The sequence below is a fragment of the Culex quinquefasciatus genome, chromosome 2 (assembly GCF_015732765.1).
Source record: "Culex quinquefasciatus strain JHB chromosome 2, VPISU_Cqui_1.0_pri_paternal, whole genome shotgun sequence".
NCBI classification, from domain to species: domain Eukaryota; kingdom Metazoa; phylum Arthropoda; class Insecta; order Diptera; family Culicidae; genus Culex; species Culex quinquefasciatus.
Genome location: NC_051862.1, coordinates 153,606,338 through 153,629,905, shown reverse-complemented (window position 1 = coordinate 153,629,905; position 23,568 = coordinate 153,606,338). Strand labels below are relative to the sequence as shown.

The window sequence follows — 23,568 nt, the reverse complement described above, 5'->3', positions numbered from 1 at the left end:
TTATAATTCAAACTAACTAAATCTACATTGGATCACACAAGAAATCCGGAAATAATTTTCATTTTTATTATTAGCTCTTTGGAAACCAAGTGCTTCGAATAAATGCCACAGTGGTTCAAAAGGCTATTTTGACGAACTTAATTGATTAGAGCAAAAAGTAAGCATTTTCGTGCTTTGACATGTTCTACAACTTTGTTCAGCGTTGTCATGGCCTACTTTTGGTGAAATTTGTTTTTCAAAATACTCATCACAGAAGGCTATGGAATTTCTAACTTTTGACAGTTAAGAGATAGAGCTTTGGTGTCTTCGGCAAAGTTGTAAGACGCCAAAGCTCTATCTTTGCGTTGAATACCAGTTTTGGAACCTTTTTCATAAATCCCTACCAAAAAACAGTTTTTTGACTAAAACTTTGTTGAAGACGAAAAATTGATAGGAGCTATATGTGATGAGTTATAGCAAGATTTCGTGATAATTTAGCTAGTATTCGAGCTCGGTATACAAAGCCTCGGGCAAATTTGGGCAAAAACCCATACAATAGGCTTATAGTATGACTATTCCACTACAAAATATCGGGTGAATCATTCGTCCGAAGGTTTACGGTCATAGATTTCCGAGCATTTTAATATATTTTATTTTTAATGACTATTTAAATGCATTTAAGACACTTTTAAGGCACATAAGCCATTTTTGCGATTTATTCGGACACACGAGGCGTGTAGGCCAGACTCTTGTGAAAATTCTGATGTATTGGAAGTCTATTTATGGAACCTATGAGCTAATAAATAATATGAATGTTTGAAATAAATTACTATCTTTGCAACACTAACGTTATGACGTTGACTAGATGTCTAGATTCGCCGATTAGCTCTTTTGAAAGTGATTTTTTTTTTTCAAAGATATTCCCAAAAATACACTGGATAGCCCCAAAAATAGACTTCCAATACATCAGAATTTTCACAAGAGTCTGGCCTACACGCCTCGTGTGTTCGAATAAATCGAAAAAATGGCTTATGTGCCTTAAAAGTGTCCTAAATGCATTTAAGTAGTCATCAAAAATAAAATAAAATGCTCGGAAATCTATGACCGTAAACCATCGGACGAATGATTCACCCGACATTTTGTAGTGGAATAGTCATACTTCGACAAAGTTTGTAGAAATTTTCAGCCCTACAACTTTGCCGACGACACCAAAGCTCTATCTCTTAACTGTCAAAAGTTAGAAATTCCATAGCCTGCTGTGATGAGTATTTTGAAAAACAAATTTCACCAAAAGTAGGCCATGACAACGCTGAACAAAGTTGTAGAACATGTCAAAGCACGAAAATGCTTACTTTTTGCTCTAATCAATTAAGTTCGTCAAAACAGCCTTTTGAACCACTGTGAAATGGTTGTGAGTAGGGAACCAACTTAGTTCAACTATGATCCTATTTCGAAAGTGCATCAATATCACTTAAGCGATAATAACTTGAGACAGGATTGCCATTTTGTTTGCTCTATGAAAGATCTCTCAATTGGCGGTTAGTAATCTATCTATGAGTTGGATGTAGAATTTGGAAGTAATTTTCATACAGAAAGTGTGATCCGCTTCAAAAAATGACTTAAATATTACTTAGGTCATAATATCAGATAGGGTTGCCAGATCCTCAAACATCAAACAAAAAAATAAATAAAAAATGATTGCAAATGCTCAATTACAGAAACTCGAGCAGCTGGAATTTTTCAACAGCAAAAAAAAAGGCTGAGCCGAATGGTTATTATTCTCCCAAGTTTGTGTGAATAATTACTGCTGTTCTTAAAAATAAAAATAAATGTATATTCAAACATTTAGGACACGTTTTATTTTTTCTGAAATCATTCAAAACATTCACAATCGTACCCTCCTAAACTGTCACGCACAAATCAGCTGATTTTGTCGTTTGCTTTCTGCTGAACCAATTAAAACCGCTGGTTTAGACGAACACCGCCGAGTTGACTCACTGCAGCAGCAACAGCAGAACATCAGCCGACGGCGGCGTGCAGCAACACGGTGTACATTTCCCCTTAATCATCCCTTGTATTTCATCACCGACACGTCGGTATGAGTTGCTAGCGAATCGAACTGGATCACGAGCCGTCAGAGTGATATCCTGAGCGGCACTAAACTGGCAGACGACATGGCTTTTCAGAGGTTTTTCACTATGTGCTTTCATGTATGTGTTGGTGCACGAAAGGTCACGGAGCTAACTTTAGGACGTTCCTTTCTTCCCTAAACTGAGTAAGATATACTAACACCCCCACCGAAAGTAAAACGCTCAAAGCAGTCAGTAACATTGGCAGACAAATGTTGTTCAAGCTCGGGACACGAAATGAAAGGGGGGTATTTTTAGACGTTCCCAATAATGTTGAAAAGTCTTGTTCCGACGAGGTAGACACCGTGTCTGCTGTGGCAGTGACATTTTGCAATTGCTTTGCCTTATTATGTTACTTGGTGATTTTTATTTCATGTACAGAAATTGATTTTGCATTTTCCAATTTTGGAGATTGCTTAAATATTTTAAATATTTAATGAATTTTAAAGGTATTCAAAATTTTTAAATTTTAAATTGTTACGAATCAAATCTCAGTCTAAACCAAGTATAATCCCTTGATTGGAGTAAGTTAGCAGTGTTCACGCTCCAATATAGTGACGATGATGACGTGCTTGGGTCGAATAGCTGCATTAGGTGGCGCAGTTCCAATTAGGCCATGTCTAAGACCATGCCCCGAGCGTGTGTGTGAGTCGAATGGGACAAATTAAAATCTTAATTAAGGAATGCTTCACGCGTTGGTTTCGTGACAGATTTGACTATTCATCACACTGCTGATTGAGTTTAAATTTAGTGAGTAAATATTTGGCACCACTCAAATAAAAATAAATAGTAAAGACATATTGTCAATTAAAAACCAAATCAAATTTTTATGATATCGTTATTAAAAATTGTAAGTTGATAGAATAGAACTTATAAATTTGTCTAACAAATATCGAAGATTTTTTTTCTTTCCTTAGGTAAAGCCACTAAAATACAAATAAACATTAAAATTTACGTTTTTAAGTCCAATTTTCAATGTACAAAAATAAGCATTTTTAAGATCTATCCAAGAAAAATAAAAACGAAAAATCTGTGAAATTTTGGAGACATATTTTGTTTAATTAAAATTTTCAATAAAAAAAAACAAAAACAACTGTTTTGCAAATTAATTCCCGGGTCTTGCTCATAATTATTATAGGAAGCCCTCTCCAATTTCCCCACATTATCGTTGCTAATTAGGGGTAGGCAGCCTCAAGAAATGGGTCTCATAATATTTCACCAGACAGGTCCTTTGCGGTAATCAACCACGCAAAGTGCACATTTAGGTTCCACATGGTTTCGTTCGTCAGAAGCTGTCGATGTAATCTGACTCTCATCCATCCATCCTCACAACTCCACGCCATTTTATGTCTGGTTTCCTGTTGGCTTCAGCCACAAGGTGAAATGAATGTTAGGTCCTGTGGAGCCACGAGAGAAAACGAAGTTCGATGTCCTTGTTAACGAACTCGGAGCTAACAGGGCTTCTAGTGGACAACATTCGATAATTTGACGGAGCATCGCTCGTTATTATCAATTGAGACATTTCATTCACCAGATGTGTGCCGTTTGGCACGTACTCCCGAGAACGCAGCCCAGCTTCCACCCCAGATGGTTGACCCAGGTCTCACCACTTAACTGTCATAACAAACGCTGAGGTTCCCTCGATGTTCTTATCAATTTAAATTAAACCGCAGAACCGCAGAAATTTTTCCACCACGTTCACGTAGGATCCGCAAGGGAATCTCCTCTGTAACGTGACGTACCTCTGAGCTGAGTGAGAACAGAGTGTCGGATGGCTGATTAAGACGAACGTCAGAGCAAGTGATAGTGATTATCTCATCGTGAGTGTAGTATTCGAGAAACGGAGTATAAACAACATCCATCATTGCCGCGCGCGGTTCAATGAGCTAAGCGGCCGGTGGTTGTTTGGAAGTGGACCGTGTCAAAACAGTTCATGATTTTTACTATGGAATAGTAACGTGCCGGGGAGTGTGTTACGTGAGAGTTAAGTGATTAATCCGATTTTTAACGTGACTTTAGCTTGGGAATTGGAAAAGATTTCAAATAAAAACAGAAATCTTTTAATCAGAATACAAAAATGCCGAAACAGCCGCGATCCGATAGGTTCCAAATTTCCAGAGAAGCTCTTTTTTCAGTGGTAACAGGTTCCCAACGTTGAAAAACGGTTTTCAGGTATATTTTGGAGAAGAGTCCAATTTTAGTACACTCAACCCCCGGTGGTTGGTCACTTTTTCGTTTGACACTTTTTTAGTTTGTACCCCGTTGGTTGGTCAAATTCAAACTAAAAAGTGACGAACTGTCACTTTTTACACGGCGCTCACGCACACTATCAAAACAAACGTTTGGTAGTGTGTGTGAACTCCGTGTAAAAGGGGTGTCAAACTAAAAAGTAACCCCGTTTGATTGACAACAGGTGGTGTCAAACCATCGGGGTTTGAGTGTATTCATTTGAGTTTGGATTTCGGTTTTTATATGCTGATTTCAAATTTTATTTTATAGAAGAAGAAATGGATCAATACATGGATGCTGACATTTTGCTTTTCATGCAATGTTTACAGTTTTTTGAAATTGTTTAAACCATTAGGCTTCAATTATTTTGATACAACTTTTACTGAGGATAAAACATTCACTACAATTTAAACATATCAGATAAGTCAAGCAGCACATTAGAATTCATGTATTTATTTGAGAAAAAGATACTTATATTCACTACATTTTTTTTATATCAATCTAGAAAATTTTACCAATAAATAAATGTTTCTTTAACTCTATCCAAATCAACTAAATGCCTTTAATCGTTTTTAATACCCGTGGAAAGCTAGAATTCATTCAAGTAATAAGTGTCACAAACTCATGAAAATTACAGAATTCAGGATTTTCATTTAAAGAATAAATTTGTACTTAACTTGTGACAACTACATTCAACCCCTTCAAATCAGTATTCATATTAGGACAATGCATGTTTCATTTTAAGTTTTGTTCACCAACTTCTTCAAAGTTTCATCGAAAATTCTGAAGGCGAAAACAATGTTGGTTAAAATAGATTTGTTTTTAAATGAAAAACATTCTATTTATAGTATAATTACTTTTTTTTAGAAATCTTGCTGAAAACAAAAAGAAAATGAGCTTGAAATTTTAAATTTAGTTATTTAAGATTTTTTTAAATTGAAAAAGCGAAGGCTATGACGCTTCAGGTATTGTGAAAGACAATTTTGTCAGTTATGAAAAGATTCTTTTTTATTACTATAAGCGTTAAGAAAAATTATATTACGTAAGCCGCCTTAGTCCTTAATATATCTAATAAAAAAAATTCATGAAATAAATTGTCATTGATTGACAAAAAATATTAATTTAAAATTTTATTTTTCATTGATATTTCATTTCTAGTACAACATGATATTACAGAACAAAATACTAAATTTTGAATAAATAAGTGTTAGTTTCGAATAACGTCATGATTCGAATTCCCGGACGCTTCGAAACCCGGACATCTCATCTTGTTTTATCAATTATTTAGATATAAGTTCTGAATGTCAACACTGTGTTATTTGATGAATTCTAACATCAACTTTCATTTAAAGTTTGTTTGAACGCAGTAGTTAATGCCAAAACAATAAAATAAAATTATAAGTTTACCAAAAATGTGAAACATTTCAATGAAATATTTCATAGGCGTCCGAAGCATCGGGAAGGCAAAGCAGAAATTTATGGTTTTGATTTCCTTAAAATTTTGCAAATTTTTATATAAAATATCAATTGTTTTGATGTTAACAGCTTATTTGAGACCTAATGAAAGCCACTCACTAACATTTCAGTCCAAATTCGTTCGATTCATAAGCAAAATCGAGTGTCCTGAATTTGAAGCAAAAGTGTCCGGATTTCGAATCAGCTTTTATCAGTTTCCGGGATTCGAAGCACAACAAGTCATTTCAATTTCAAAATTATGATGAAAAATTGTTACAAAATCCATATTTTACATGCATTCTCTTAAAACTGACTGTTTATACTACATCCTGATGATATTTCTACATTTTCAACTTATTACACAAGTTATTACATGATTTTTTGCCAGCTATAACAAAAATGATATGCTACTAAGTGTCCGGATTTCGAATCATGATGTTAAGCCCAATGCAAAATTTTAATAAACCTCGTAGACACTTTTTTGAGATCTCTAAAATTTTAGATTTTAAAACTGGTCTCTCTGTAAAACAAAAAAAAATACATTCCATGATGGATTTTTTTACTTTCTATTTTATGTGTTTTTGTCTTCAATTTATAGATGTGAGTAATAATAATAAATATTTAATTATTTTAAATGTTAAATAATTTGGAATAAAATGATGTTAAACCTATCATACTGACGTCATCATGACCGATCTAACTCACTGTTACTAGTGTAATCATTCGGTACCGCTATCCAAATATAGCCCCACCACCACTTTCAAACCTTCGGGTGGTCGCCAAAAATCGATTTGTTGTTGATGATGCTTCGGGGTTTGACTTACGCGTTTGAATTTTCGTTCTATAAATGTAGTCCACCTTTCGTTCACGAAACTCACAACAACAAAAAAACCGCTGACTAGTTGCTGGTAGTCGCTGCTTCGGTAATCGATGTTTTATGTAATCGACAAACTTCCGTTTTTTTCTTCTCTCTCCTCGACACAAACTTTGGGCAAATTTGACTTTGAACTTAAACTTTGGGTCGTTTTCACGCGACTTTTCACTTCGTTTAGTATTTTCTACTAGCAATAAACTCGACGTGTCACTCTAAACTGGTAGCTATTTTGAGCTACTATTTTTTTTTGCTTTTCAAACTCACAAACACTCCAAAAAAACGTAACACTCTCGAAACAGCTGGTCGTAGATGTTTGGAGACAAACTTACAAAGATAAACTTGCTCTCAAACTCGATATTTTTTCTGGGTGGCTTTCGATGGAGTATGCAACAGTTTCAGACTGTCGAACGCTTTCGGCTGTGAACTAGGAACTGACTTACAAAACCGTTCTGTAAGAGTCACTTTCCCGATATGGGTCGTGTTCGGGTTGTGCTGTACTAAACCCGGACTAAATAAAAAAAAGAGTGTCGTTGGCGCGCCTGTGTTTGTGGTTTGGATACACTTTTGAGTGTCAAGTGCAACTCTTGCGAGTGGTTTTTTTTTCGATCGGCCTTTAGTATATTTACTAGTTTCAGCGGCGACTCAGCGAAGAGACCAATACTAAATCGCCGGGTATTCGGCGCGAGGCTCGTAGCCATTCGTTGACGTCGTGGTGGGTGAATGGAACTGAGCTTTAGCGTAACGGACTGGTTTGGTGAACGGGAACTACTGTCGAAGCCTTTGACATTCGAGGGGGATATCGCGTGACGTGCTGAACTATGTTCGTATCCCTTGAGTATTGAGGTTCGTTTTCAGCAAGGTATTGAATAAAGTTGGGTAGTTTTTAGTACCAAGGGTTAAAACACAGCTCCAACATTCGACATTTCAATACATCGATTCATGGGAAAAGGAAATTAATTGGAAAGAAGATCAAACGATTTTGCTTCGGTAATTGGAAATAACAGAGCCACATTTTTTGGGAACGTGAACACGTAGCTCGAGGCACGTGCCTTCGTGTATGTTTGTTTTTACTTAAACTAGGTACAATTTAACAAATGAATATTGCACTTTAAACATTGAAAAAAATACTTAGTAGCAATTAACTACATTTTCAAACAGATCAGATGACTTTGTTGACGAGTCAATTGAAGCCCTTGCACAATGAATTTGAAATTTAAACAACCTGTTTGATTTATTTTATGGATTTTTCAAAATGGTGCACCAGACCACCATTGGGCAGTCGAAGAACAAAAATTCAACATTCAACAAAAGAGAATTATTGCAAGAAGTTAACTAGATTAATTGAAGCCCCCCCACCCCCCCTTTCCCTACTCGAACCAACATTCTGGCCACACTCCTGTTTTGAGGTAGTAACAACCCCATTTATCCATTTAACATAAATATTTGCTGTGAAATCTTTATTATTTTGTAAATATTGATTTTTTGCCACTACTGAAAAAAAGATTCTTATCTTTCTTATTGTATTTGAATCATTTATTTAAAAACCGATAACTGAACAACACATCTCAATGATATTCGACTTATAAGTGTTAAAATAAATCTGTATTCTGAGAAGTAATTTTAAGTTCGATTTTGGTATTTTCAGCAAAATTGTATACCATAAAAAAATTGTTTTGCACAAAATATGACATTGCTCAAACATGTTTTTTTTTTCGATGTGTTCGATTCTTTTAAGTAGAGTTTGTAGAATTTTTTAGACGCATTGCATTGAATTTGTAATCGAAAAGCATTCCAAATTAAAATAAAAAGGTGCTATTTCCAATGTTAAGTTTTTTTAGCCTATTTTTTAATATTTTAAAAATAATTATATCTAAAAAATTAGAAAATTCACTTAGATATTGGTTTTGAATTGCGATTTTTGAAAAATATCGAAAATGTGGTATTTTTTTAAATTTTTACTTTCTCCGAATTTTTGATAAAGTGTCCCGTTTTGGAGTTATAGTCACTTTAAGTACGGAATATCTAACATTTTTTTCATTTTTCAAATATATCATCAAGGAAAGCAACCCCTGAAGATAAATAAAAACCCTACAGTTTTCCATATGAAACTATGAAAACTGGACAATAAGTTTCTGAGATAAAGCCTCACAAAGAATTCGAATCGATGAAAATGAGTTTTTGATTAGGATTATATTGCTTCGTTTTTCAATGTTGAAATAGAAACTTTTGTGAAATTTGATGATGTTTCAAAACAATAATAATATAATTTGTAATTTTTCTCAATTCATATTCTGGATCCAATTTTGAATCTGAACTTTTCAAAGTTTTTTTTGCAGAGTTGGCTTTAATTCAGAAACTATTTTTAATAAATGAAAAATGTAAAAAAATAATCCTCAAAGTGACTATGACTCCAAAACTGTGCACTTTATTTTATTTTTCGATTGCAAATTTGAAATAAGTTTTTGGCATTTTGTTGACGGGACCATCCATAAACCACGTGTACACTTTTTTCTAATCTTAGACAATCCCCCTCCCCTCATCGTGAACAATTTCCATACAAAACAAATCTTTTTTGTACGGAGCGTTTATAGATGTTCCAGATAACAATTTAGATATTTTTCAAAAATCTCATAATTTCGAAATTTAATTTCTGTGGAAGTCGATTTTTCATCATCATGAAGATATCTTTTTGAGCTCCAAAAACATAACAAAATGTTTTGAAAATAAAAATTATAAATTACATTAGGCGTCATCCATAAAGTATGTCACGCAAAAATCGACCAAAATAACCCCCCCCCCCCCTATGTCACACTTTGTCACGCAAGGTTGAACCCCCCCTCAAAAAATACGTCACATTTTGCCAGCTCCCCCCCCCTGTTTTCGATCGGATTTTTAAAAGTTTTTACTTCTTTAAACTCTCATAATTTTGGTATTTTGCCAATTTCAACATAACAAAAAAATAAGTTGTCTAATTATTCATTTTTAAGAATAAACATTGCGATATAGTTTTGTATTTTTTTAAAAATAAGAAGACCTGATATAACATTCAAGTATTAAAAAATCTTGAAAACTGTTTTTTACTTTGTATCTAATAAGTTCAAACTGCAGTTTTCTTATGAACACCCTGCTTTCAAAGCATTTTTTTTATCGAGCAAGAATTTGCAAAATATTGAAGTTCCAGCTGAGTCAATTATAATGTGATTATGCTAAATAATAGTAAGCAAACAATTCAAGAAAAGAGGATTTAATTTAATTGTGTACATTTCGAATTAATATTATGAAATCATAAAAAAACTAGCGTGACGTCACAGTCTCGCAAACCCCCCTCCCCTTCATCACATCTTGTCACAACTACGGTAACCCCCCTCCCCCTCCCCCTAAGAGCGTATGTACTTTATGGATGACGCCATTAAATGAAACAATAATAATAATTAAAGAAATATGGTTTTAGAGTATGACCATTTTTTGCTGAATAATTGTACAGTCTACAAATTTGCCGAAGACATCAAATCGGTCAAAAAATCCCATCTCGGGATGCTGGTTTTGATATATTTACCGCAAGATTGTATGGAGACTTGTTTGGAAAAACTATATGATGCAAAATAAAAAAAAATGCGAAAATCAAGGAACTCTCTATTTTCATGAAAGTAAAAAAGAACATGTTACATGAGAAAATTAATCCTAATGTAACGAGAACTTGAAAACACGAATTTTCAAAAAGCTTGTTTAAGATAAATAGTTTTGAATTGTTAATTCGAGTTCACATTTTAAATTAAAATCAAAATATATTTAACCATGATTTCAAGATGTTGAAAAAACCACATTTTTCCAAATCATCATATTTTGGGCTAACTTATTTTCATTACTATGTGATACAACAAAAGATGGTATTGTTGTTATCTAACATATCCAAAAATATATGACATCAAAAATGGTGTTTTGTACAGTTCGATTTTTTGTGTTCAGAAGTAAAATGAAAAAAAAAAGTTTTTTAGAATGCACATATTTTTGTTTGATTGCTAAATTGCTGAATTTGGCGGGGGAAACGACAAGAGCAGAATTCTTCTTACCTATATTTTCAATTTAGCCAAATACAGAAAATCGATCTTAAAATTCCTTCTCACGAAATTTTGAAAATTTGTATAGAGACTTGATGGTCGAATGGATGATGAAAATGGGCTCATTTGGGCATACCAAATTTGAATCACTATATTTTTAAAAAATCTCAAAATTCAGTGAACTAGGTAGTTTGTCAAAAAAAATTATAAAATAATACAACGAAATTTCTCAGTAAAGGATATCCAAAAACTGAGTGAATTTTTTCAGGTTGAAGTGACTCAGAAATATGATAAAATATAACATTTCGAAAAAAATATTTTACAACGATATTAAGAATTAAAAAAAACTATCATGCGACTCTATTACAAATCTTTGATGTACATTGGACGTCCAAAAATATGAAAAATAAACATATTTCCATGCAAATAGAAAATTGAATTGATACAAATAAACAAAAACATTTTTTTTTGTATTTATTATGAACCTTTTAACTAAACAAAAAATAACAATATAACATAAATCACATTACATCATTACTGACAAATTTTTCATGCGTTGCATAACCGAGCATAAGGAGAGTGGGGTTGGGAAGGAATCCAAAAGTAAACAAATCGACCTACCCTTGCTTCTCCATACTGCTAAGCATGACTCTTTTTTTGGGTTCGACTTTTTTTGTGTTTCTTTGTGTTACGTTCCAAATTACAACGACTCAAGCAGGGGTGGAGGGGGAGTATCCTCAATTCTACTCTACAGCTTCAAGCGGTCGATGATTTTTTCTTGGTTGACGATTTTGAATTTGATTCCAAATGGTGGCTTTCTACGGAATTTACAAAATTTTTTGTTCGAACAGCACTGAAGTGCAGAATCGGGAACAACCAGAACCGTGTGTTTACGTGTGCCTAGCGTGGAAAACACCGATCTGACATTCCAAGGTCACAGTAAAAGTCAAATGAAAAACTTTTCACTTACAGACGGCTGGCTGGCCGAAACAGAGGGAGGTCACAATTCGGCAAAGCTGGGGTCACACGTGTGGACGCCGGAACGGACTTCGGACGAGATCTGCTGACGTTTAATTTTTTGCTCGTCAAACTCAATTAACCCCAATTGGACTTGATGCGACCTTTAACGAAATCTTCACCGACACACACTGGTTACAGCTGGAATTTTTGCACACTTTTGGTCAGTTCACTTGTGATAAATTTCGAATGCCGACTCTGGAGCAACGCTGGAGAACCGATTTGGACAACTGCCAACGTTCAAGATCACTGTCAAGGGACGACCACGACGAGACCGGAATTTGCTGGCTTTTTTTAACGAGAGCAAGTCACTGAATGGAGCACCACCTACCTTGGCGGGTGTGTACCTTAATGTCGGTGCTATACTCTAATGGTGAAGTTGAGAGAAAAAGAAGAGGAAGGCAGGACGAAAAAGAAGCCTTAGAAATTTCGTTCATAAACACACTCACTCCAGACTCTGCTCTCTCGCGTGCGTGTTGAGCGTGCAGCTCTAGCATGAGTTAACCCTCAACTGTAATTTTAACCGTTTTTTAATCCATGTCGTTCAAATATTTTGTGCATATTTTGATAAAACGTTTCGTGTGAACCAATATAATGTTTGTTAAGGCAATTGGTACAATTTTTTAACGAGTTTTTGTCCTTCAGCGATGAAGAAAAGAAAAAAAATACATTGATTTGAATGAAACTTTACCATGCGTTGTAAATGTATGAAATTCTATATCTTGAGAAGAGATTTTCTGGTCGATTTGGTGTCTTGACCAATGTTGTTGGTTATGGTTAGAACTTGTCGAAAAAATAGGTACACCGAAAAATATCCGATTTCTATTTATTTTACATTATATCACTAAGAGTAAAATTCTTAAAATATGTATTTTTAATTTTCGATTTTTTATATGTTTTAGGGGGCTCTAAAAGACATTATCTGAGCCATATTGCTTGATGGTGAAAAATCTTGTTTAAGAGGTTTGCATTTTTGAATAAAAACGAGTGTTTTTTTTTTTTTGAAAATATCGAAAACCTGGACAAAAAGCTACCAATAAGTTTTAAATTTTCGATTTTTTTCATTTGCTTGCACTAAAAAAATACTTTTTGAAAGAAAAGCACCCTGAAAAAAATATTTTGAATAAAGCTCAGATCATTCCCTACAATTTTCTCTCTGAGTCTTTGACAATCGAACAATTAGTATCTGAGATTTACAAAGAATTTGATTCGATGAAAATGAGTTTTTATAAGTTTCGCCTAATTATTCTGTAATTTTCAACTGACGATTCCCAAAAACTATTGGTCCGAGTGTCAATGTTAAAATATGAAACTTCTGTGAAATTTTCAGAACCTTTCAACAAAATTATAAAAAAAAATTTGATCGGATTAATAAAATTAGAAATATTATCTATTTGCAGAAATTTTCAAAAGTAAAATGTTGCAAAATTGCTTTTTTTGACATAGGGAATGCATTTACAAAGTTTCATCCAAATCAAAAAAATAAAATTCTCGAAAAAAGGTGAAATCAAGGACTACTGGTATCAATGAATTTACAAAAAAAAAATCTAAACTGATTGTGATTTAAAAATCATTTTTTTTAAAGAGATTAAAAAGTCTTTATTTCTTATGTAATGCAATGTATTAGGAATAATTTACAATTTATTAAATTCAGCTCATTTTTTTACAAATTATTTCATGTAAAATCCTTGGATAGAACAAATTCTATAAATTTAAGTCGATTAAATGAGACCAGAAAAAACGTTCCAAGCCTACTGCTATATAATCGATTTATCGGGCAGCATACAGGGAACGAACTTAGCCACCCAGTTTTGTGAAAAGTCAAGGGTGCTGTGCTTTAGTTGTCACCTGCCCCCAGTTTTTTTCGGTGCTTATTATAGGCACCTCATTTTCCACCGATATTTTAAGAATATTTATTCAAAATCAATTTAGACAACAGCGGAATGAAAATATTGTCTATTTTCAGACAAATTTAATAAAAATTGTCTTCCCCTGCGTCTCCGATCCATTCCAAAGTGATTTTTTAGCACTATTTTGTTCCGTGGAAATATAAAGAAATATTTTCATTCTAATGGAGATTTCTGCAGGTAAAGTTTACGCAATTAGCAAATTCAGAAATTGCATTTTTTTAAGTATTGTAAAGAGTTTTAAGGAAGTAATTGAACAAGTGAAATTAGGGGGAAAAAGACACACTTGAAAGCTGGTTCTGTTTTTTTTTTTCATTTTAATTATTTTTTTACCTTCAAAATGTAATTTCTGAATTTGCTAATTGCGTAAATTTTACCTGCAGAAATCTCCATTAGAATGAAAATATTTCTTTATATTTCCACGGAACAAAATAGTGCTCAAAAATCACTTTGGAATGGATCGGAGACGCAGGGGAAGGCAATTTTTATTAAATTTGTCTGAGAATAGACCAGGGGTGCTCAAAGTTTATGGATGCCGGGCCAAATTTGAAGCTCAAATGAACTTGCGGGCCAAATGTTCAAAAAAAATTATTAAGAAAAGGAATAAGTTTTTTTTATGTTTGCAAAATTTCTGATATTTTTTTGAACATTTTCAGAACAGAAAATTACAGTTTTCATTAGTTCTGTTGATTTTATTGTTTAAGGTATTTGATAAAATGGTATTTTGTTAAATATACTTATGACTACTCACTGATATTTTTTTATGTTTTGAAAATGGTGACATGAAATCTGAAAAAATATGTAACGGAGTAATTTTATCTAGTGTAATAAATTAAAAGTTTTTGTCCTTCGATTCTAGACCTTGTTCTAGACATGGTTGAGGGAGGGATTTTTTTAAATATATAAAAATTGTAATTACAAGCCAGAATTGAAATTCTTAAACGTTTCAGTGAAAAAAAATGTTGGAAAATGCATTAAACACCCGTACAGTTTTGTAATCATTAATTTAAACAAAAATGCAAGATTTTACAAAAAAAGCGAATAAAACTGATTGCGGTTCTGTGAATCGGAAATAAACTAAAATAAAAAAAGGAGAAGGGATAAAAACTTTGTAAAATATTTGCAACAGCCTTATTCTTCTGAGTTTTGTCAAATTTTGTCTGCCTGAATTAGATAATAATCAGTCAGATTCAACTGTCAACCTTCATGAGTTCGAATCCCGAAGTGGAAGTGGTGTAAATTAAGTTTGAGGCTCAGTTCATAAAAGAGTCATTGTGACTGTTAAATTGATATGGAATAGACATATTTTTTACTTTTATCACAGTTTTCTACCTAAGTCAGTCAATTTGTATGTTTCATATAACATTTCCAAAAATGTTTGAAGAAAATTTTGACGAAATTTACTATTTGCACTACGTGTTAGTGTTTCAATTTGAAAGATTTTTGAACGATATATTTGTGTCATATAATAGGGATTAAAATATGGATGAATCAATGGTTTTATATAAACAAAAAAATAAAAAAGATTAACATAAAATAACATAGTTAAAAATAAACCAAAATTTAAAAAAAATATAAAAAAATTTGCAAATGGACAAAGGGCCATTTTTCATGATTATTCAAAAAGGGTCCGCGGGCCACAAAAAATGATCTCGCGGGCCACGTTTGGCCCACGGGCCATACTTTGGGCACCCCTGCTCTAATCGCTTGAAGTTTTTATGGGAAAAATCGTCACAATGTATGGAGAAAAGAAACTGTTTCAGTTTTTTACCTGTGGAGGGCGCAATAGTCGTCCAATCTTTATCAATTCTCAGATGTAGGACCTTCATTAAATTTAAAACAACTTCTCCGAAGACACCATATTTTTAGGATGTTTTGCTGAAAAGTTATTAGCTTCTGAAAATGACAATGTTTGCGCAGACTGCTATATTCATTTTTTTTGTTGTCTTATTTTTGAATATCGAGCTTAAGTATGAGCCCCAACCTACGCTAAAGTGATTTAGAATTATAAAAAAATCCAAGATGGCGGCCAATATGTCGGTGACGAAATATTGAATAAATGCATTTTATTATTTGATAGACAATCAACTGATCAAATTTTACTAAAATGGGGTCGCAGAACTCGAATATGATGTTTAAAAATAAAATAATAAAAAAATAAACGATTTTTTTTTTGGTGATTGGATTATCCGAAGTCCCATACAAACCTTCGGATAATCGAAACTTTGGATAATCGAAACTTCGCATAATCGAGGCTTCGGATAATCGAGTCTGGAACTTACTTAAAATATAAATATTGCTAAAAAAAAGACGTAGACAAAGTCGCCGAACAACGGGCTTGGAAGTCCATGTCATGATCAGGGTTAATTGTAAGCGTCGATTTGGAGTTTAGGCACTCTCAGCTCTTCGAAGGAAAGAGACCTCTTGGTATGACAGGTCACATTTTCGAGAGCACGCATGTTCCAGCTGTAGAAGTTGTAGAGTGTGCGCAGAATGGAGTTTTGCGAAATCATCACGTAAGAAGTGAGATTGTTAGTTTGTTGCGTATTTGTTAGATTTCAAAGTTTTTGTTTGTGAAGTTATGATTAGTTTTGTGTTACATTGTAGATTTTCTTCGTTGATTCAGTTTAACAGTCATTAGAATCATGGTTTAATCAGAACCGGTTGTAAACATTATGCTTTTTGTTTGTTTACATGAGTTGTTACCAATACAATTTCAATCACATTGATTCTATCTTGTAATTGCCTTTTCAAATCTGTTTAGATTTAGAATAATTGAAATAACTTGTTTTTTCTTCAATGTTTTTATTAAATTGTAGTTTTATTCACGATTTAAGTCATTCTTTTAAGATTTTAAAATAAATAAAGTCAACCTTTGGTATGTGTTTCATCTTATTCATTCATTACACAACTAACACCGACGGGTAAAGAGATGAATGAAGAGCGTTATCACGTTACTCGCGATACAGTACCACAGTATACAAGCTGGCAACACAGTTAGAATGATCAACTGTGAAGTCAGCAATGCGTTTGCACAACAAGGTGTGGTACGAAAAGGAATGTGGATGAGTAGCTCGATCAGGAGATTGTATTTTGTATTTAATTTTATTTCAAACAATTGTGGATTGAAACATCAGCTAAATTGGGTGTCTAATTATTGGTACATGCCATTTTTTTAAATTTTAAGTTAATTATTTAAGATGTTCAAACAGTCCTGATCTGTGGGAGTCGGTGGAAGGGGACAGGTTATTATCTTAGGAATCGTAGCGGTTCCTTCAACCTTTGGGGACATGGGAACATATCCGCTGGCCGAATCTTCACCGTCCATCGGTACAGATTCGGTGGTACTCGGGACGGGTTCTAGCTTTGGAATCATATTCACATAATATGGTGGCGTTGAGGGTGGTGAGCCGACAGCCGGTGGAGTCATGGGCACATATCCGTAGGGGTTACTATTTGGTACTGGAGCTGGATGGTCGAAATATTCATCTTCCGGATCGGGACTCGATTGTACTACGGCGATTGGTTGCACTGGAGCTGATGCAGGAGGGTTGACAGGCTGAGGATTGATGGTTTGTTCGGTTTGAAAAGAGGTAGTCTGGAAGTTAAAATAAATCTAGTGAATGTTCATATAAATTGTCAAAAAAACTTACTTGAATTGACCCATTTTCTGGCCTGACAGAAGGTTCAGCGATGACATAGTGGCGTTTTAACATAAATTTTCTGATGGTAAATATCAGTATTACTAGCAGAACAATCAATCCAAGTATGATTAAAATGGTGTAAACATGAGGCACTAATAAAAATTTAAAAGCTTCAGTAAGTTATTAAAAACTATGTAACAAAAATGCTCACAAAATGATCGTGAAGGTGTCCCGTTACATTTACTGGTATTATTGATTGATTCCAATGTATTGTTAGTTGAGTTTCCCTCTACTAAGTCCATGTTCTTGGAAAAACTGTTCAAATAAATTAAGGTAAACTTAAAATGATTAATCACACTGAAAATAAATTAAATAGCAAAAATATGTTAGAATAAAAATTGGTTAGGGAATAAATGACGGTATACACAAGAAAAACATTTATTAGTTGAAAAAAACCGATGATAAATAAAGCACTCTGTTTTAAATGACTCTAGTTTATTATTATTTATTTGAAAAAAAAAATCCATGCTGATCAATCGAACAAAAGAATGACAAATGCCTACAAGAGGGAGAAATGAGAGGTTTGAAATATCCAATGAACAATGTTTTATTGATTTAAGAATAGACTCTAAGTTGTTATGAGTTTGACTCTACAATAACATTTTGATCTTAACTCTTCAGTTATTGTTGTTTCTTCTTCCGATTGCCAAACGTAACTTCACCCACAAACACGCAAATACAGATCAAATAGGCCACCAGCGTCACGGCCCACAACGAAACCATAACGTCAAAGTCGATTTCGCGTTCGCTCAGCTCGATCAACGTTTCAAACTGACCCTGCGAGGTGGACCACTGGTTGTAGATTTTACCCCAGATTCCACTGTCCACCAGACGGCTAATATACTGCCGAAATAGGCCGGAAAATGGGCTAAACTTGGCAAATGTAAAGAAATTAATCACCGACATTAGGCGTTCTTCCAAAATGAAAGCTTTCCGATCGTTGGTCAGCGGATTGTAGTTTAGAACGCTGTGAGAATAATATTCAGCTGATTTACAGTATGTTATAGTTGCGTACTTTTCGTATAAATCTGGAGTGTTTGCCTGATTGAGTAGTAGCTTTAAATTAGGGTACTTCTTGAAGAAAGGGATTACCAAGTCATTTCCAACGAATATTTGCTTGCGACGATCAAGATCAGCTATTGTTCGCGGATTTGGCTCATATTGCATGGTCGTTAGAAATGTTATTACTTTTGCCAGGTATGCTTCAATCAATATAAATATAAACACTTGCACTGTTATAGTGAAAAACCTTGGATGATTTTTGAATAAACATTGAATTTTGAAAGGAAGCTTCTCAATTATATTTTTCACATTATTGCTAAACAGCAAATGAATACAAGAAAAAAGCACTACAAATAACCAAACTTCGTATCTAAAAGGTCTACTAAGTTGAAGAAACATCAACCTGTTATGTTGCTTCGGAACCGTTACACAATATTGCTCATGGTTTGGTAGAAACACTACATCTGTTTCTTCTGTTATCGTGGCATCATACTTCAATGAAAAATCGAACATTTTCTTTTGAGAGACAATGTTTGAAAGATCGACGATCTTTCTAATATTGTCCGATATTCTTGTATATCGCATAGATCCATTCATATGTTTAATGATTAGTTCAACCAACTCAACATCGATTCCAAATGCCCTATTTCTGCTGATAAAGTTATGGAAAGGTGTGGCTGAATTTACGTAAATTTTAAACTTATACTGTTTAACATCATTCAGCTTTGGTTCAAACAGCTCATCAATTGGATTTTCCACCTGCTTTAAAGCATTTTCAAAAACAATAATTCCACTAAAGTTGAGTGTTTCTTCATGAAACCTCGCAAAAAGAACATTTGTTGCTCCATACAATTGTAAAATTTCTCCAAACCTTCGCATCAGGCTTAACTGATCTTCTCGCAGAAGAATTACAACTTTTGTGTTTGACTGCCAAAAAGGTACAAAATTCTTCATAAAGTCACTAAGCTCTTCAGATTTTGTGAGACTCAAGAAATTTAGTAAAAGAAGTGAAATCTTCCTTCTCGATCCGAATTTTGCGTCGGAACCCGCCGTAAAAACTCGAAACGTTACGTCACTTGCGGAAATTGAACAATAAAACTGATCCCAAATAGGACTTTGAAAGCCCACAAGGGCCACATCGTGAATTCCGGTTTCAGATTGGACCAGTTTTGTGACTATCTCCTTCACAATTCTGTGAATAACTGTTGGAAATCGTTGGTATGTTTGAAGAAGTGCTGAATATTCTAATTGTTGTTTACAGAAATAATTAATTGTTGTTTATGAACATTTAATAACTTGACTGCAGATGGGAGTTTTCCCAAAATTTCACCATTGTAGAAAACATGGAATTATGAAGTTTTTGTTACAGCAAACAATATTGGAAACAATGTATTGCCTGCACTTCAACGTTTTCTAACTTGGTTTAAATGTGGGAAAACAAACATCTGTAGCTAAGAGATCAAAAACTCGTAAACAACAATTTCCCATTTTTGTAAACAACAATTAGAAATGTAATACAATAAAGAGAAAAATCACATCTGTCACCAACTAAACTAAAATTCGTAAACAACAACTAAATTCTTTATAGAACAATAGTTTAACTTTTTAGTACAGTGAATTCATATGTACAGGAGATTTCGAATTATATAATATCTTTATGGATTATCATAAACTGTAGCTTGTAAAATCTAAAGTTTTTCGCAAAACGTATTTCAATATTTTATATAATTTGATTAGAAACATTCCCTTCCAAAGATGCTAAAGATTATTTTTATATGAAACTTTTTCCTCCTGTTCAATAAGTCCAAAAAGACATTTTGCATCTCTATTCTTTATACATATTTGGGGGCTGCCTTTACAAAAGTGCAACAAAATAGTCAAAAATCTATTCCCTGGGATTTTCTAATTGATATTGTGACATCTACAAAGCTGTAGGTCAGGGGTGATCAAAGTGTGGCCCGCGGGCCAAACGTGGCCCGCGAGGTGATTTTATGTGGCCCGCGGACCCATTTTGAATAATCATGTAAAATGGCCCGCTGATCACCTTTATAGTGATTTTATACTTTTTCAAAATTAAGGTATTTTAAACTTTTGCTCTTTTTTTTTTTCTTTTTTGTTGATAATGTATGATAAAAGTGAAACTAGTAAATATTCATTTAGTTCTCGGCTTATCAGTCCCAGTAGCAAGTAAAACGATGTTTTGTTTTTTATGCCCGACGTTTCGATATATATCATATCGTTTTCAAGGGTTCTACAAACAAGAAATAATACATGATTAAATTAAAACATACATGAATTACACAAAGCGAACAAAAAAAAAATCTTGCAAAGAATGGTTCGTCGTTTTGTATCGAAACGTCGGGCATAAAAAAAATCGTTTTACTTGCTACTGGGACTGATAAGCCGAGAACTAAATTTGAGTTTTTTTTAGATTCAGGCTTTCAGGATTTAGGCAGATTAAATTGTGAAATCGGAAGAAATATGGCTGTTGCAAGTATTTTACAAAGCTTTTTTCGACAAACATTCCCTCGCCCATCATTAAAAATTTACTCGAAAAATCACGGCCCAAAATTTGAGTGCAATCAGCTGAAATAAATTAAAAAAGCATTCCTCAGCGTTTAGAATCATTTTGAGCATGTTCTGGTATACAAAAAAATGATTTTAGGGAATTTTCGATGAATAAATGTTTTTTGTCGAATCTTGTATTTGTAAAATTGTATTGAGAACACAAGTAAATTCAGATAAAATCAATAAAATCAACAATACCTATCGAAAACAGTCACATTATGTTTTCTATTATTTTTAATTAACGAAAACTTTGAAAAAATACAAAAAAATATAAAAACTTCAGCTAATAGAAGTATTTTCTAGCATTATAAATTAAAATAACACAATTTGTTTTTTGAATATCTCATTTGGCCCGCAAGCTCATTTGAGCTTTTAAGTTGGCCCGGCCTCCAAAAACTTTGAGCACCCCTGATATATATCATCGATTGCATACCATCGATTGGGTAAAACTTATAAAAACAAATTTTTATTAACTTTCATTCTTTGCAAGGCCATTTCTCAGCAACTAAAGGTTGGATCAACATTGTTCTAAAAAACTTATTGTAGAAAGTATTTTCAGCTTAATTTTTTTTTCAAATGATTATTTCACATCCTCCATTATGGACACAATTTTAAAAACAAAACAAATTTTGTTAGTTAGTTTAACTGAAAATGGCTGTAACACTAAACGATCCAAATCAAAATTTAACAGAACTATTTTTCTATTTTGAAATTTATTTTTATATCTGACAAGTTTTTTTTTAATTTTTTGTTTTTATTTTCGGTATCGTCGTCAGGGGTGACATTGTGTCTGAGGGGTGAGATTGGGTCTTACAAATTTCAGCATTTTTGTATGACCCAATCTCACCCCCCAAATCCAATGTCACCCCTGAAGACGGTTCTTTTTGCCTTTCTTACTTAAGAAAGGTATATGTTTTTTTTATTAGTCTAGATCATATTGTACGATCAGTTCCTAACTGGACTCGGTTGCTGGAAACGACCGTCGGCTCAACGACCGACGAAATAGGCGGCGGGCCAGATGCGGGCATAAAAATGTCAAAATCTCTCCCCCCTCACTTCGTCTCACCATCCAGCTGCAGCTTTATTGACAAACAAACGGAGCACGCGGTCGCATGATGGCGGCATCGAGCCAGAATTAGGGGTGATCATGTGATTTAAAATGAATGTTTTATCATGAAAAATAATATTTCTCCGACCGAATCAAAAAATTGCGAGCATGTTCAAATAATTATTCCTGATGTCGGAGAAGTGATTAAAAACCAAAATTTTAATCCATAATTTTTCTATAAATTGAACTTTTTCACTCCAACTGGGAACCCCTAGGTCTATCCACGACCGTTTCCAATGACCGTGAGAAGATGCCAGAAAATCCAGCTACGAGCTAAATCCACAATACATAACATTGCCGAAGATACAAAATCGATCAGAAAATCCCTGCTTTTCTAAGATTTTCATAGCATCAGCCAAATTGGTTTCCTCTCACCCACCCGGGTGGCATTTTTCGAGCCGAGATTTGTCTGATCACGCCTTCCGTCGCACGGGGAAGTAAATGTTGGCCCCAGTCTAACCTAGAGATTAGGTCGTTAGCTCAGTCCAGGTGTAGGAGTCGTCTCCCTGGGTCCTGCCTCGGTGGAGTTGCTGGTAAGCCGTTGAACTTTCAATCCAAAGGTCGACAGTTTGAATCCCGTGGTGGATGGAAGCTAAGGTTTAAAAAGAGGTTTGCAATTGCCTCAACAATCAAGCCCTCGGACACCTAGTTTCGCCAAGAAAATGCTGTAGAGCGAATAATTTGGTTTTTTGAAAATCTGTACATTGAGAAGGGATTTTCTTATCGATTTTGAATCTTCGACAATGTTATGTATGGACTAATCTTTAGTGTAAAAGGCAAAAAGTACTGAAAATTAAAACAACAAAATTTAAAAAATCATTTAAGATAAAAAAATAAATTTTAAGATTGAAAAATAGTTTTGTAAAATTTCTGATATGAATCATTTTGTGTTAAAGCCATTTTTTTTAAATTAAATTTACTTACAATTTTTTTTTGTAAACTTGTGTCCTTAATATCTATAGAGTCTTGCAAAATGGCTTATTTGGACATAGGGAATCGTTGAACAAAGTTTCTTACCAAAAAAATAAACCATGAAATATCGATTTGTGGTATTCTAGAGAATTGCTATTAGAAAGAAGGGACCATACATAAACCACGTAAAAACTTTTTTAGAAATTCAATCACCCAACCCTTATTTTTTTGACAATTGTCTATACAAAAAACACTTTTTTGTACGGAGCGTGGACAATCGCCAAACCCTCCCCTCTTTGAAGTATCCTCGTTGTTTATGGATGGCCTTAAGTAAACGGTTGAAATTGGTTAGATTGGGGTTTTTCATCAGTTGAAAATTTCGGAACAGTACAAAACATTTTAAATACTGTTTTGGCGAATGTTTCTAATGTTAATCGTTGTGAGAAAATTCTCAACAGTAATAATATGAAAACCAGCTTTATTGCAAGCTGGCGACGATTAGCAAACGACCATCAATACAATGTCTACACTTTTGCAGGGTAAATGATGACCTAAGTTGTTCAACATATTCGAGTTTTGAAAATATTCAACACTGACAGTTCTAACAATGTACACGTTATTGGCAT

General features: G+C 33.8%; 1 protein-coding gene across 3 annotated transcripts in view; it reads right to left on the bottom strand.

Annotated features, from left to right (window-relative positions):
- The window catches only part of LOC6031745 (quinone oxidoreductase), a 42,735-nt gene extending 30,621 nt beyond the window's left edge, over positions 1-12,114 (bottom strand). The window contains exon 1 of one of the 3 annotated variants that reach the window (XM_038253615.1): positions 11,695-12,114. Coding sequence is in view for 1 of the 3 variants with exons in the window: in XM_038253614.1 (XP_038109542.1) it covers positions 11,346-11,371 (26 nt within the window). In the remaining 2 variants the exon portion in view is untranslated. Of the gene's footprint in view, positions 1-6,616; positions 7,138-11,345; positions 11,615-11,694 lie in introns of those variants that run through there. The other 2 variants (XM_038253614.1, XM_038253616.1) reach the window with 2 other exon arrangements.
- Positions 12,115-23,568: the final 11,454 nt, after the last annotated feature.